This window comes from Mustela nivalis (genome assembly GCF_964662115.1).
Source record: "Mustela nivalis genome assembly, chromosome: 3".
Taxonomy (NCBI): domain Eukaryota; kingdom Metazoa; phylum Chordata; class Mammalia; order Carnivora; family Mustelidae; genus Mustela; species Mustela nivalis.
In genome coordinates this window covers 139,589,953-139,604,654 of record NC_139022.1, presented here as the reverse complement: position 1 = coordinate 139,604,654, position 14,702 = coordinate 139,589,953, and the positions used below count along the sequence as shown (strand labels likewise).

The following is a 14,702-nucleotide window of genomic DNA, read 5'->3' as shown; positions in this document are numbered from 1 at the left end:
ACTGGGTTGGTGAAGCACCCACTGGCAGGGAGGGCTGAGCACCCCGGTTCCACAGGGATGGACGTTCCCATGCTAGCGACCCTTCTGACCCTCGCTCTATGTACCTCTTCATCTGGCTGTTCTTCTGTAGCCTTTACAATAAACTGGTAGATATTAGAACATGTTTCTCTGAGTTCTGTGAGCTGCTCTAGCAAATTAAGAGAACCCAAAGGTGGAGTCCTGGGAACCTCCAATTTATAGCCAGGGGGTCAGAAGCAAAAGTAGCAACCTTGACTTATTTGGTGTCTGCAGAGGGGCCATCTTTTGGGACCAGCCCTTCACCCATGGATTCTAGTGATATTTCCACATAGACAGGGTCAGAATGGGGTTAAATTTGTAGGACACCCAGTCTGGGTCCACCAAGAAATGGAGAAAAAAAAAAACCCATCAGGCTACCTTAGAGTCCCAACGTCATTTATGAACTTAACCCTTTCTTCGCTGGTATAAAAATCCACTTTTTCAAAAAGTTTTATTTATTCAGGCAAACTCTACACCCCACGGGGGGCCAAACACACAAACCTGAGATCGAGAGTCATATGCTCTTCTGACTGAGCCAGCCAGGCACCTATAAAATCCACTTTTAACACAGACATAGCCTTTCAAGTCTGCCCCATGAACCTGTCCTGTCCCACTCATGTCTAGGATCAAACTGCCTTTCGTTCTGCTTCTTTCTACCATTACTCTTGAATTTTCTGGCTGTTTTTCTTCTCATAAGAATTTTGACATTGCTTCCTAATGATCCTCAACATAAAGTCAATATTTTCCTTAGAATCACCTTACAAGAATATTTATTAGGGAGAATAGACGACATTTAATATTAATGTCCCTACCCAAGAACAGGGTGTGCTTCCCACTTGTTCAATTTTCTGCAGCACCGTTTTGAAATGTCCAGTCAGGCAGCGTCTGGTGCTCCTGGGAGCAGCCACAGCCTGAGGGTGCCCCGTTGCTCGGTGGGGGCGGGTCGCACAGCTCCTCAGGATCAGGGGATCTGCCTGACTGGACGACTGCCAAGTGAGAAAAGGGTACTGTGCCATTTTCCTCTCTTCCTGAGCCTGTCCCAGCAGCCACCTCTTCTCTGTTGCGGGGACTTGCAGCATTTGTGATTTAATCAAGCCTCCTCTTCAAAGATAGATAAAACCTGGTAACTGCCTCGGGAATGAGGTCAAGCCTTGTCTTCCCTGACCATAGATACTTAGGACTCAGCACATGGGAGCCAGGGGACTCTTTGGCTTGGGCCACCTCATCACCAAAGGCCTCAAATGTACATGTCTCACCCCGTCATCATTTGAGGTGAGTCACAGAGGCACAGTGAGGCAACTAAAAGAAGATAGTCTTTAAAAACTTAATTCTGAGTCCCATTACCACACCTCATGCCAGCCAGGCGCTCTAAATTTAATATAAATCACGTACCTGATTTGTGAGTAGCAGTGCTATATTGTAGGACATTGCCACATATAAAGGAACGCTTAAAAAAAATTAAGCCTACATATTTTGAATTACACATAGATATCACTCAAATAATAATTGGTATAATGCTTTGTGTTTCATCAAAACCTTTAAAGTCCTATCACTTTACCACCCAAATTCTGAATCTTATGATAGAAATACTTCAAGTATTGTGCTTTTTATATACAGAGAAATAAAACAATAATATATTATCTAATATTTTAGGGTTAAAACAAAAATTAAACATATGCCATAATTTCTGCAATTCCGTGAGGGCATAACTTCATTGTTTCCAGATGTTGGCAGCCTCCAAAATGGCGGGTGTCCCAGGATTCTCTTGAGGGCAGCAAGGCCTGTCAGTGCAGCATCTCACCTCAGACACCCTGGGCTTAGGAAAATCAGGGGTTAAGCCCCGTCTTACTCACATAACAATTTCCTTCCGTGTCTGCTCCAACATCATGTACTGAGTCCACTCCTGTTGGGATTCGTATGTCTTAGACTGATCCACGATCTTTTGGAACATCGTCCTTTTCCTGTATAACACACCAGTTCGTTAAAGGAGCTTGTCTTAGAATAATGCAACCTCCAGGCTTCTAACACTGGCTGTTTCAGACTGAGGCTTCTGAAAACAACATAATTAACAAAACAAAGTGGAAAGAACCAAGGCCTGGGAGTGAAGACCTAGGTTCTAACCCAAACTCTGTCTCCAGCGTGTCACCTGATCTTACTTAGCCAATCTCTTCCCCTGGACTTCAGTGTCTCATGGATACAGTGGGGGGTAAGGCTGTCTAACTCCCAGGGTCATAGTGAGAATTACTATTCTATAGCATAAGAGACAGTGCACAGAACATATTAAATCATTGGCTCTATGATGTTTATTATTATAGTCATTATTATAGTTATTCTTGGTCTTAAAATTAAAAGAAATACCAACTTGAAATACAGGGCGAGGTCTGTGGCAATGATTGCTATGTCCATCATGTGAATGGCGTGCTCGTGCTGTCTGCGATTGAGGTTTTGAAAGATATTCAGGCTCTAGAGAGAAAACCGTAGAAGAGACGCAAGAAGTGATGTTGGCAGGAGAGCCACGCAACTACTGATGATGACCCCCAACGGTGGGAGAGGCAGCCCAGGCCGATGGGAAGAGTGCCGCCCAGCTACACGCAGGCTTCTAGTGAGATGGGGACTCCCAGCAGGCAATGTGGAGGGCCCCCACCCATCCTACCTCATCTCTCAGCAACGTTTTGCCGAACTCCAAGTGGTGTCTTTCCAAGATGGAGGACCCATGGAGCTTGGCCAGTGGGTTCTGGGATCTGAATGGGAGACACACACATAAACACACACACACACACACACACACACACACACACACACACAATCAGCATGAAATGGCCAAGATGGAGGTTACAGACATCATCTAGTCCTGCCCCCTCCTAATTCTGCAGGCAGAGAGGCTGACGGCCAGCACTGAGAAGGAGCTTATCATGTGGTGAGGGAGTGGGAAAGAAGACTCGACATGGGGTCCCCTGACTCTCAGGCTTTAGCTTTCTCCTCAGCTAATTCTGAGCCTCTCTGGGCTCATGGACTCCTTAGAGAGGCTATTGAATAGCGTGTGCCCCAAAGGAACACATACACACGCACACACACGCAATGACACAGGCAATTTAAAGATTTCTGGGTTCCCTGTCATCATCCGTGGACATTGGCCCCAGGCCATACTTAAAAGATCACAAGCCCTTGATGCAATCCTTGAGTCTCAGGAGAAGCCACTGAATTCCCACAGGCGGTGTGTTTATTCATGTCTCTATTCAATAAATATGTGCCAAGCTCTGAGCTCAATACTTTGCTTCCCATAAAGTAGAAACACGACCTCTAGCCTCAGAGCAGCATGTTCTAGGCTTGTTTATGACTCGTAGGCAGTGGGTCCTGGGCAGAGCCTCAGTTTCCTCCTTTGTAATATGAGTACAACACTAGTTCCTGCTCTACCCAGCAAGGACCATGTTTCAGAGGCTGTGTGGAGTGTAAGCTCTGTGAGGACAGGGCCTGTGTCTGTTCTGTTACCATGGTACCTCCCTTGCCTAGCACAGGGCCTACCGCACTTATGTTAGGAGCATTACAAATACAAGGGGAATGAATGAACCAGTGTCAGTTACTAACATTTGGCTTAAAGTCATTCAGCAGAGAGGGAGGGAGGAAAGGGAGGGGTTTCATATATTGTTTCTAATTACCATAAACTTAATTACCATAAACTTAATGGCTGAAAACAGTAAAGATTTATTATCTTATAGCTCTAGAGTTCAGAGTCTAAAGCAGGTCTGCAGAGCTGCTTTCCTTCTGGAGGTTCTAGGGGTCAATCCATTCCCTCGACTCCTAGCTTCTAGAGGCCACCTATCTTCCTTGGCTTGTGGCCCATCCTTCATCTTCAAACCCAACAGTGTGGTATCCTCTCTCCTCTCTGACCTCTCACTTCCCTCTTAGAAGGACCCTTCTAACTATGTGGGGCCCACTTGGATAACCCAGAATAATCCCTATATTTCAAGATCTCTAATCACATCTGCAAAGTCCATTTTGATTATCAGGCAACACATTCCCAGGCTCCAGGCGTGGTGACATGGCTTGGGGGTCATTATTCTGTCTGTCACTGGCGTTTACTCAGACCCACAGGGCAGGAGGAAGTAGGAAGCTGTGGACAGTGGGACTTTCCCTTGGCTGGTGAATCTGCCCGAGAGCCTTTCAGATCTGGGTAATGAATCCTGGGAGCGGGAGGCAGAGAAGAGGGACAGGAAAGGCCGACTCACTTCATCTGGTAGAGGTTGTTAGTGCCTCTGTGGTCAATGTCATGACAGAAGGCAGCAGTGACCATGGCCAAGGCCTCTAGGTCCGTGAAGTAGCGCTTCAGCTTTCCGGTCTGGAAGAGCAATCAGAGGTGCCACTCACTCCTTTCTTGCAGGGGTTAGAAGCAGAGCAGGTGTGAGGGGGAGGGCCTGGAAACCCAGTTCTGACCTTGGCTCTATCCCGGGCATAATAGTGTGACCAGATGTTGACCTGGGACTGGGGCACTTTCAAGAATCTGCGACTTTCTGTACTAGAACTGGAACAGTCCCAGGCAGACAGGGATGGTTGGTCACCCTAGTCCTGAGCGATCTTAACTGGTCCAGTCTCCCTCAGTATCCCAATCTGCACACTGGAGGTAGAGGGCACTGGACTAGGTGATGGTTAAAAAGTTGTAGCAGTCAGGATCTGGAGGTTTTAGTTAGGATCTGGAGGGTTTTTGAACATGCCCAGACTGGCAAAGCAAACCCTACACTGGTTTGAGCACAGCCCAGAAGAATCTTCCCCTGAGCTTCCTTCAAATACTTAGGGTAGTCAAGTTCATGGAGATAGAAAGGGAAAAGTGGTCACCAGGGCTGGAGAGAGGGGAACGGGGAATTGTTTAATGGAGACAGAGTTTCTATTTGGAAAGATAAAAAAGTTCTAGGGGCAGATAGTAGTGAGGGTCGCACAACACGGTGAATGTCTTAAAACCCCTGACACTTGGGGCGCCTGGGTGGCTCAGTGGGTTAAAGCTTTTGCCTTCGGCTCAGGTCATGATCCCAGGGTCCTGGGATTGAGCCCCACTTCGGGCTTTCTGCTCAGGAGGGGGCCTGCTTCCTCCTCTATCTCTGCCTGCTTCTCTGCCTACTTGTGATCTCCATCAGTCAAATAAATAAATAAGATCTTAAAAAAAAAAAAAAAAACCCGACACCTAAAAACCATTAAAATGGCAGGTCTTCTGTGTTGTATATTTAACCACAATGAAAAATTAAACATACGGAGAATGTGATTGATACAGCTTCTCAAATGAAGAAAGCATGTTTTATGGTATTATTATTCATTTGGTTGTAAACAAAACACATTGTGTCTGTGTAAAAATATGTTTCGAAGCTTCTAGAAGAGGATTTGGAAGGAGTCATGCAGTGGTTATTTCTAAGTAACCACACTGGGCTTGGGGGGAGCCTGCAGCTTTCCTTCACTTTTTATTTTACACAATTCTCTCCTCGGACTTCACAAATGCTAAACGTGCATTCCTCTTGTGTCTTTTTTTTTTTTTTTAAGCACTGAAGACAGCAAAGCAGCTGCTTCGGGGTGGAGGTGGAGAGGTCTTCTGGCATGGCCTGAGAACCCCCGCAGTCCCTCCCCTTCCACGCGGCCGCGGCCCCAGCTGCGCCCACCCCCTACTGCCCACCCCCTACTCCCGCCATACCACCAGCAAGGAGAACATGGTCTGCCCCACGTTGAAGCCGTGCCGCCAGTTGTGGTAGGTGATTTTGCGGTAGCCCTTGCTCAGCGAGTACATGAACCGCACCAGGGCCTGCAAACACGGGCACGGGGGTCGGGGGGTGAGGCCTGGGGCCCTGCGTCCTAAGGGAGGCCCTCCCCATCCCCTCCACAGGCCCCAGCCAGCCAGCAATGTGGGGAGAGTACTTTGCAAATGGCTGAATACTAGCAAAATGGACGTTGTTAGGAAACCAGGTGCACGGGCGCCCCCCACTTACTCCACTAAATGGGGCTTCATCAGTGTTTCCCAAACTCTGCCCCAGAGTGCTCCCAGGGAGGAAAAAAAAAGGGGTCTTTAACTTGGTGGTTCTCCAACGTGAGTGCCCATCAGAATCACTCAGAGGGCTCGTCCAAACGCACACTTCCTGATTGATTAGAGCTGGGAGAATTGCACGTGTGTGTATGTCTCAGTGTGTGTGTGCACAAGAGAGAATTAGTGCTTCTGATACATTGACACATGGTGCTGATGTGGTCTGAGGCAGCACTTTGAGAATGGTTATTTTAATCAAACAAGTCTGGGAAATTCTGAGCTTAGCCCCCACCCCCACCCCAGCACCTCCTTGCCCGTCCATCTCCAGGCCCCTAGATTCAAAGCACACTATAAGGAATCCTGCAGGGGGAAAGACCTGTTTAAAATGAGGTCACCCACATCTCTCACACTCGTTTCACTATTGGTTCCCATTGATGCCTTCGGAACTCAGCGCCTCACAAGCCACCTTGAGAAGCAAGTGAGCCGGGAACAGCACAGTTCAGAGGAACTGTGTATCTCTTTTCTGATAAATGAGTCACCTGCGCAGTGTGACTAATGCTTTATATCCCCGGAGCTGAGGGTGCACTGTTTACAGATGGAGCTGGGGGAAAAGAAAAAAAAAAAAAAGGAAGCAAGCAAAAAGAAAAAAGGAAATGGAAGGGGTTCCTTTTGCCCTTACCTCCTGAGGAATGTGAAATTTATCCACCACTTTGAGCTCATAGTACATCTGTATCCCACATTTCACCAGCTCCAGTTCCGTGAGGGGCAAGTCGCTGAAGTGGAATTTATTGATTTCGTATTTCTCTGCATCTGGCAGCTCTCCTTGCTGTGTAAGGAGGGGAGTCCTGGGGTTGGAGCACATGAAGCGTGCATGGGTCTCCCCCCGGCAGCCCCCAGCCCTGTCCCCATCCCAGGATCAGAGCAGGGTGACAAGGGGCATGCTTGGCAGAGGCAGCTCCCCCCACCCCGGACCCCCCACCCTGCCCAGCGCATGCTCAAGGTGCGCCTTGCGTGTGTTCTGCCCCGCTCACCAGGATCTCAGCGAGTTCCTCTTCCTCGCATTCCCACGGCTCCTTCCCATACACCTCTCTGGTTTTCTGCCAGCGCCCAAAATAGCAGAGAGAAACAAAATCAGTTAGTATATCTGAGATCTAAATATGCCTCAACTTTTCCATTTCCATTCTCCGCTTTCCTCCAAAGTGCTTGCAGCGGGAGCCACCAACTCAGAGAGGCTGCCCTTCACCATCCAGTGATAGGCCAGTTCAAACTCCTGGGCGTCGGGCAGTGGGGACCTGCCTGCAAGTTTGAGCTCTGCCACTTACTAGCAGAGCTACTTAATACCTTCAGTCCTCCATTTCCTCACCTGTAAAATGGAAATAATGAAAGTACTTAAGACTAGACTTATGCCAAGTCATTTTGAAAAAACTTGTATACAGCTAGATGGACTAATGCATGCTAAGTCCCCAGGGCAGTGCTTGGCACATAGTAAACACTAGAGTTGAATAACGTTGTTGCTGACATTCTTATTATTATTATTATGGACTGGGGAGTCAGAAGGTCTTGCTCATGGTCCTGGCTCTTCCTCTCACTTACTATGTGATTGGGGCAAGTTTCTTCCTTCTCTAGGCCTATGGCGCTGGGCACATGCCAGAGGAGGGGGACCTGGACTCAGTTACTTGCTTCTGATTTCTTGACCCAGAGCATAGCCTTCTCACTTCTCACTGGTTCACTGAGGCTCTGCTTCCAGGGGCCCCATATATCCATCATTTGGCCAAAATCACGGACTGAGACAAGCAAACAGTGAGTTAATTTATCCAAACTAGATGATTTCTCCTCTGACTTTATTAGTGATTGAGATGAAACGATCGAATTTGTTGTGATATCTTCCCAGCTTAAGAAGTCACTTCTGAAAATATTGGCCTGTATTGTTTCAACTTGTGAGGTCTATAAGAAAGGTCTTGGGAGCTCAGCTGGGTATCTTATCCAATGCCATTTTGGCTAACTCAATTGACTTCGAACATCATGATCTCTTTGAGAACCAAATCCAAGGAATAATGAGTCACTAATTGCCACATATCCTTCAAAGTATCTCATCCAGGTAGGTAGGACTCTTCTCTATAGCATCGCTGATAAATGATCATCCAGCCTCTACTTGGATACCTCTCTTGACAGGGTGCTCACTACCCCAGGAGGCAGCTCTTTCATAAGAGTAGTAGAGAATATCCTCATTCTCCTGATAAAGGTTAAGTGAGACCTATTTAATAAGCCAGGTGATTGGGGGGCCAGTTACTTCCCCCTGTTGGACCTCAGTTTCTTCGTATCTATAACAGGGATAGAAGCCCTTACCCTTCCCACCTTAGTGCGTTTGTTGTTGTAAGCATCAAAAAATACCCTAAGTTTGAAATTGCCTTATAAACTGTAAAGTGATGAAACTATGTGAGGACTCACTACTAACCTCTAACTCCTTCTGTCCTACTTCTTTGCTCACAAAACTCCTCGGTGATCCAACTCCTTTCTAAGTGAGCTGACCCCATGGAGGGAGTCTCTGAGAAGCTGGCAGTGTTCATGGGCTGTCAGAGAGAGTGTTCTCTCAGTGTCAAGGCTGTGGTTGGGTGACTCCCTCTCTACTACCAAGTCAACCCTCGGCACAGTGAAATACAGAGTTTCCAGAGCTATTAAGCCAACATCTGGCCCCACGACTGAGGTGGCATGTGCAAGGGACAGCTGTCGCCGAGTCACACGGATCAGCCATATGGGATTCATATGACTCATTGGTACTGGTGGATCCATCCATCCATCCGCTGACTGTGAGGGGCCCGGAGCATCCCCGTGCAAGGCCAGCCCACCCACCTCTGCCTTCATGGAGCTTGACTATTGCCCTGGTCACATTCCTTGGGGTGCCGCTTCTGCTAGAGCAGAAATGTAAAAGAACTTCACCCACCAGGATTTTCTGGATTTCTTCATTGTCACACTTCACGTGATATTTGACCATGTCCTGGAAAATATCCTTCCTGTTTTCCAGTTTGTTCATTGACTCATAGGTGTCAGGGTTTAAGACAGACCAGCCCAGAAATTGAGCCAAAGACTGAAGGGAAAGAAAACAAGAATCAGAGGCAGAACATCCTGGTTTGATCCTGCCTCTGTGACTTAGGGCAAGACTCTAGGGTTCTGTTTCCTCAGCTGTAAGGTGGGTTCGCTCAGGGGGTTGGTTGCTGCTCTCCTTGGAAGAGGTGTTTGAGGATGAAGATTGAACACTGGGTGGGAATCCACTTTAAAATAAAGCACAACATGCAAAGCAACATTCTTATGGGTGATAACATCACCCAAGTGTGTGTACCCACGTGGGCACAGGAGGCCTACGGGAACTCTGCACATTCTGCTCATTTTTCACATGATCCTAAAAATGCTAAAAGGTAAAGCTAATTGATCAAAATTTGTTTTAAAGGGAATGTGAATTTCTCTGACAGTACATGGCAGTGCAAAAGTGCGAGCCAAGAGAGCAGACATTGAGGCTGAGTCGGGGGCGTGCCGACAAGGTGAGCTCCCCACCCCACCCCAGGTGAACCCCCCTCACCCCTTTTGCTGCAACAAGCCCTCCCTGCAACCCAGCCATGAAGGCCTCCTCCTGAGCCACACCTCCATGAGAGTCTCATCCATCTCATCAAAGGGCTTTCCATCTTTGCGATTGTAAAACGTGGCCACCCCCACGATTTCTTCCTTCTTGTTCACAATTGGCATAGACAGGACATTCTTAATCATCCATCCGGACTCATCCAGAGGCTCTTTCTATAAGAGAAGCCAGAGAAGGTTACAAATTGGTTATTGTTCAGAGGCCCTTTCATTTGGAAGTTGGGATAGAACTGGCCCTAGAAATAGCAGTCAGAAAAGGACTCGGGAACAACAACCGTCGGCTTGTTACCCACACCACAGGCAGCAACAGATGGGGTGCAGAGGGGTCCTGATGAGTTTATATACCCGATAGTTCACGGGCCTCTGTGCGTCAAAACTTTCAGACTTTCTGCCCTGCCCGCTATTTATGTCTATTTAGAAAGCACCTGTGCTTTCCAGATAATATTTACAATATGAAAACTGCAAAACAGCTAGGGAGTCTGTGGGTAGGTGGTAAGCAAGCTTATCAAACCAGATTGTAGCCATGTCAACAAAACCTTTGGCTTGAGGACCAGCTCTGTGCCTTGTTTTTCACCTGCCTGAGCTGGCACGAGCTAAAGGTAACCTGGAAAGTTTCACTGTGCTCTGATGGGTCACTGTCTCCCATTTACTGTGTCTCTCACAAGCCACCAGGTGCCGGGATATGCTTAATAGAGCCACCATTAAACATCTTGTTTGTTTGTCTCTTGACTTTTTAAAAAGATTTTATTTATTTATTTGGCAGAGAAAGAGAGAACACAAGCAAGGGGAGTGGCAGTCAGAGGGAGAGGGAGAAGCAGGGTCCCCACCGAGCAGGGAGCCTGATCCCAGAACGCTGGGATCATGATCTGAGCTGAAGGCAGATGTCTAACCAACTGAGCCAGCCAGGCGCCCTGTCTCTTGACTCTTGGTGTGACTTCCTGTGATACTTTTGACCTGTCAGTGGGCCTCAGCTGTCTCAGCCCAGATGGGGGTGGTAGCAAGAAGCTGTGCCTCATGGAGTGAATGAGACAAGGGCAGTGAAATCTCTTGGTCAGTTGTAAGGTGGCCCTTTGTGAGCCATTTGCCATCTGTCTGAGCTCTCATTTTATCATTTATAACATGGGAATGACTAGACTAGGTAATTTCTAGACTCTCTTCTCATGAAGTGGTAAATATTAAACATTTTACAATGTACAAGGAACCGAACTAGAAACTGAAAAAACCGAGGCAAAGGAGGTACAAAGGTTATCCTCAGGTTGTTCATAATCTGGCAGGTAAGCAAGTAACTGGAGTTTCTTATGGTTCTGGGGAGCCAGAGGAGGGAAGGAAATCAAGGAAGGCTTCCTGTACTTGGAGTCTTCCAACTTGAAAGTTTAAGATTCTTTTTTTTCTTTTTTAAGATTTTATTTATTTATTTGACAGAGATCATAAGTAGGCAGAGAGGCAGGCAGAGAGAGAGGAAGGGAAGCAGGCTCCCCAGTGAGGAAGGAGCCCAATGTGCGGCTTGATCCCAGGACCCTGAAAGCATAACTTGAGCCGAAGGCAGAGGCTTTAACCCACTGAGCCACCCAGGAGCCCCAGTTCTAAGAGTCTTAATGTGGTAAGATGATAATGATGATGATGACGATGATGTTGACGATGATGATGATAATAATGGTGATCATTTCATGAACACTGGAAGCCAGTATCTGATGGGAAAGTGACTCCAGGAGGATGTAGATTACAGCCCAAGAACAAGGGGATATTGGTCAGGAAACATGAGTTCCAGGTCTGCCTTTTCCCAAGTCTCCACCTAACTTTCAGAGAGCCCCTTCCTTCTAAAGGCCATGATAAGGAAACAGGTTTTATTGAAAACCAAACGAGAAAGAATTCAAGGTTTTTAAGCAGAGAAGTTACTGTACATAGCCTGAGTTTCAAAAAATTACTCAGGCCATTTTGTAGAGGATGAGTTAGAGGAAGAAGCCTAGAATCTAAAAACAAGATCAGATTTGATGCTTTAATGTGAACTAATTGGGTAGAGATCAAGTTCAGTGCGGTTTTTATCAGGTTAGCAACTCTCAGCAACAATTTGGGCTCCTCACGTGGAAACGAGCAAAATCCCAACACAAGCCATACAACTCTAACTTCGGAAGGATATTCTCGCTACATTCTTTCATGAGGTTCTTCAAGGACTAAAAAAAAATAATTCACTAATTTTTTAAGATTCATTTTTATTTTCTTCTTAATTATTTCCTGATTGTTAATGCCTTGTTTAGCTTCCATCTGGTGTGCTACACTCAACAAATATTGATTGGGCACCTACAGCTAGAAATGTTAAGAAAGATAAGGTCCAACCGTTGACCTATATTTTCCTTTACCGAGGAATTAATCTGGAAGCAAAGAAGGGTAATAAGAGATAAAGTAAGGGGACTATAGTACGGGGAACTAATTCCCCGGCAGGGTCCTCTAGGCCATGTGTCATCTGTCCTCTCCAGGCATCGTCTGACTTTGGTCTACTTCTCTAGAATCTGCTTCTGCCACTCTCCACACTGTCTTTCACTCATTCATTGGTCTACTCTGGGTCCTTCCAACAAGCTCTCTCCTTCCTGTAGTCTTCTCCCCTTTTTTCCTGCCTAAATATAATTTCTCAGGGACACATTCTTTGATTCCTTCTAGATTAACTCAGGTCCCTGGAAAGATTCCTTCCTCTATCCCTCTGTCCTTCTCTGACCAGCACTCCATGGCCTTTCTCCCCATACAGTCATGAGCCCCCTGAGATAGAGACCACGTCTGTCTGGTCCACCATTGCAGCCAGTGTAGACTGTGTCAGTTGCTGGCACAGAGGATGCCCTCCATAAACATTTATAAAAAAGATGGACAAAAATCATATGGAGTGGTAAAAAATATACCATGAAAATCCCAAGGAGAGAGAAATGATATTAGCCAGAGGAAACAGACTAAGACTTCATAAATGTTTCATAAAATTTGAGCTTGTACTAAAGAGCAGGGAGTATTTGGGCAGGACCAGATGGTTCAGGGATAGGGCAACAACATAAGCAAAAGTCCAGAGGCCAGAAAGCAAAACATGTGAACATTAAAACCAAATGGGACCTTGGAATTTACCAAAGTAACTCCCTCCCCACTTCCATGGGCATATGACTTTTTTCCATCCATGTTTTCACTTTGTTGAGACTGCTTCCCAACAAACAGATGGACTTTAATGTGTTTGAACCCTCTCTGGGGGGGAAAAAATATCAGGTGACTGAAACCAAACAAGTAATGACTTACCTGGAATGCAAAGAAGTCCTCTGCAGGGGCATTCATGATGTTGCAAATCTGAAAGCCGTGAAGAGGAATACTGAAGCTGTGATTAGACTTGACAGCATACCCAGTGAGCCCTGCGTGCTATCTTCAGAAACACTACGTCCTTGCCCAAGGCGTTCACATTCTTTTTCTCAGGTAGACATGCTCAAGATGGTTTTCAATGATTACCTGAGTCTACTGGACAGAAAAGCTACCTTATAAACATTATTTCTTGCCATTTACTTCACTCCTTAGTCATTTCTAAGCTTTGAAAAAATCAAGGCTACAATTTGTCATTTTTAATTGCTATATTGTATCTCATTTTGTTGTGTCTTTTGTTGACTATTTGGGTTGTATCCAATTTTCATCATTATTAGTATAAATAATGCCACTACTCTAAGCATCTTTAAATCAATTACATTTAGGTTTGGTATTGCTTGTTTTTTAAGGAAGGAGTTTTTTCTTGGGGTATAAACTCCAAAATAGAATGAGAAATAAAAGGTATTATAGCTCTGGTTTTATATTGCAAGATTCCTCTCCTAAAAACAGAACCAGTATGCCCTATCATACATATAGGACTTAACTGATCACTCCAGGGCCCTGCACAACTGTGTACAATTGCATAGTGTGTATACTGCACAAAAAACATCTCACTGAAGGGCTGATGGGGAGCTGAAATACAGCCTGTTCTTGACTTGCAGAACCAGGATCCCAGTCTTTCTCTTTTGGTCCATGAGAGGGGTACTTTTTTCTAGTTCTCAAAAAGGCACCCTATGGGTTTGCAGTAACCCTGACTGTCCCATTGGCCCTGACCATCCTGTAGTCTCAGGTGGTGAGCTGTCTTTGCTCCTGTTCCAGAACTGTTCACCTACTGCACCATCCCTCTGGCCTCTCTTTGGACCAGTTCCATCAGTTGCCATTGTTCCCTTTTGATATCTGCAACATCTCTCAGGGCTCTTTGACCTTAGCCATGAGCTTGCTTGAGTCTCTACCATCCTGGAAAATCAAGTCATCTCTGGACCCAAACATGGTCCCACTAGCAACCATCCAGGCTTTCTCCTCTGCTTCTCTTTTGCGATTTTCTACCTCCTCATTACCCAGCCACACCTCGGCAGACCACATGCTGGTCTCCACCTCACCTCACCACCAAATCTGTTCTCCGTTTGGGATCTAATTGATCTAATTGCCAATGATCTGATTGCCAAACTCAATAGGGTTTTCAGTTCTTATCTAGATACCTCTGAGCCCTCCTTCTATTCTTCTCTCACATACTCCTTTCTTTACCCAATCTTTAAACGTTGGCATCTAACAATATCCCACCCCAGGTATCTCTCACTCTCCCTAGTGACTTGATTCACACAGAGTTTCAAGCACCCTCTAGTCCCGATGTCTTCCAAATCCCCATCTCCGTCCCTCCTCTCTCTTCACACCTCCAGAGTCATCTCTTCATCTGCCTACTGGAACTTTGCTGTCGAAAAATGTCTTAGGGTCACCTTGTCTGAAACTGACCTCCTCATCTTGCAGCCAAAGCCGGTGTCAGCTCTATTCATCCAAGCCAGAAGCCCAAAGTGGGCTCTGATTCTTCTTTCTCCCCACTCTCTGCTCACAATCGCAAAGTTCTGTCTCTTTTACCCTCCTGGGGTTAGATCTGATCCCTGATCTCCCTCTCTTCATCTCATCTCTGTCGGACTTGTGTGAGTATCACGTGAGCAAGTATATTTACCGTGTGGTTTGTAGG

The 14,702-nt window shown here is 46.3% G+C and overlaps 1 protein-coding gene across 3 annotated transcripts in view; it reads right to left on the bottom strand.

Moving 5' to 3' along the window:
- Positions 1 to 14,702, bottom strand: part of PDE6A (phosphodiesterase 6A) — a gene marked incomplete at its 5' end in the record, with an annotated part of 57,237 nt that overhangs the window by 15,883 nt on the left and 26,652 nt on the right. For 2 of the 3 annotated variants that reach the window (XM_082726285.1, XM_082726286.1), the window contains 10 exons: positions 1,911 to 2,018; positions 2,420 to 2,520; positions 2,711 to 2,798; positions 4,284 to 4,393; positions 5,729 to 5,836; positions 6,732 to 6,878; positions 7,084 to 7,149; positions 8,994 to 9,137; positions 9,689 to 9,838; positions 12,950 to 12,997. In XM_082726285.1, the coding sequence (XP_082582411.1) occupies positions 1,911 to 2,018; positions 2,420 to 2,520; positions 2,711 to 2,798; positions 4,284 to 4,393; positions 5,729 to 5,836; positions 6,732 to 6,878; positions 7,084 to 7,149; positions 8,994 to 9,137; positions 9,689 to 9,838; positions 12,950 to 12,997 (1,070 nt within the window). Of the gene's footprint in view, positions 1 to 1,910; positions 2,019 to 2,419; positions 2,521 to 2,710; positions 2,799 to 4,283; positions 4,394 to 5,728; positions 5,837 to 6,731; positions 6,879 to 7,083; positions 7,150 to 8,993; positions 9,138 to 9,688; positions 9,839 to 10,027; positions 10,067 to 12,949; positions 12,998 to 14,702 lie in introns of those variants that run through there. The other variant, XM_082726287.1, reaches the window with a different exon arrangement.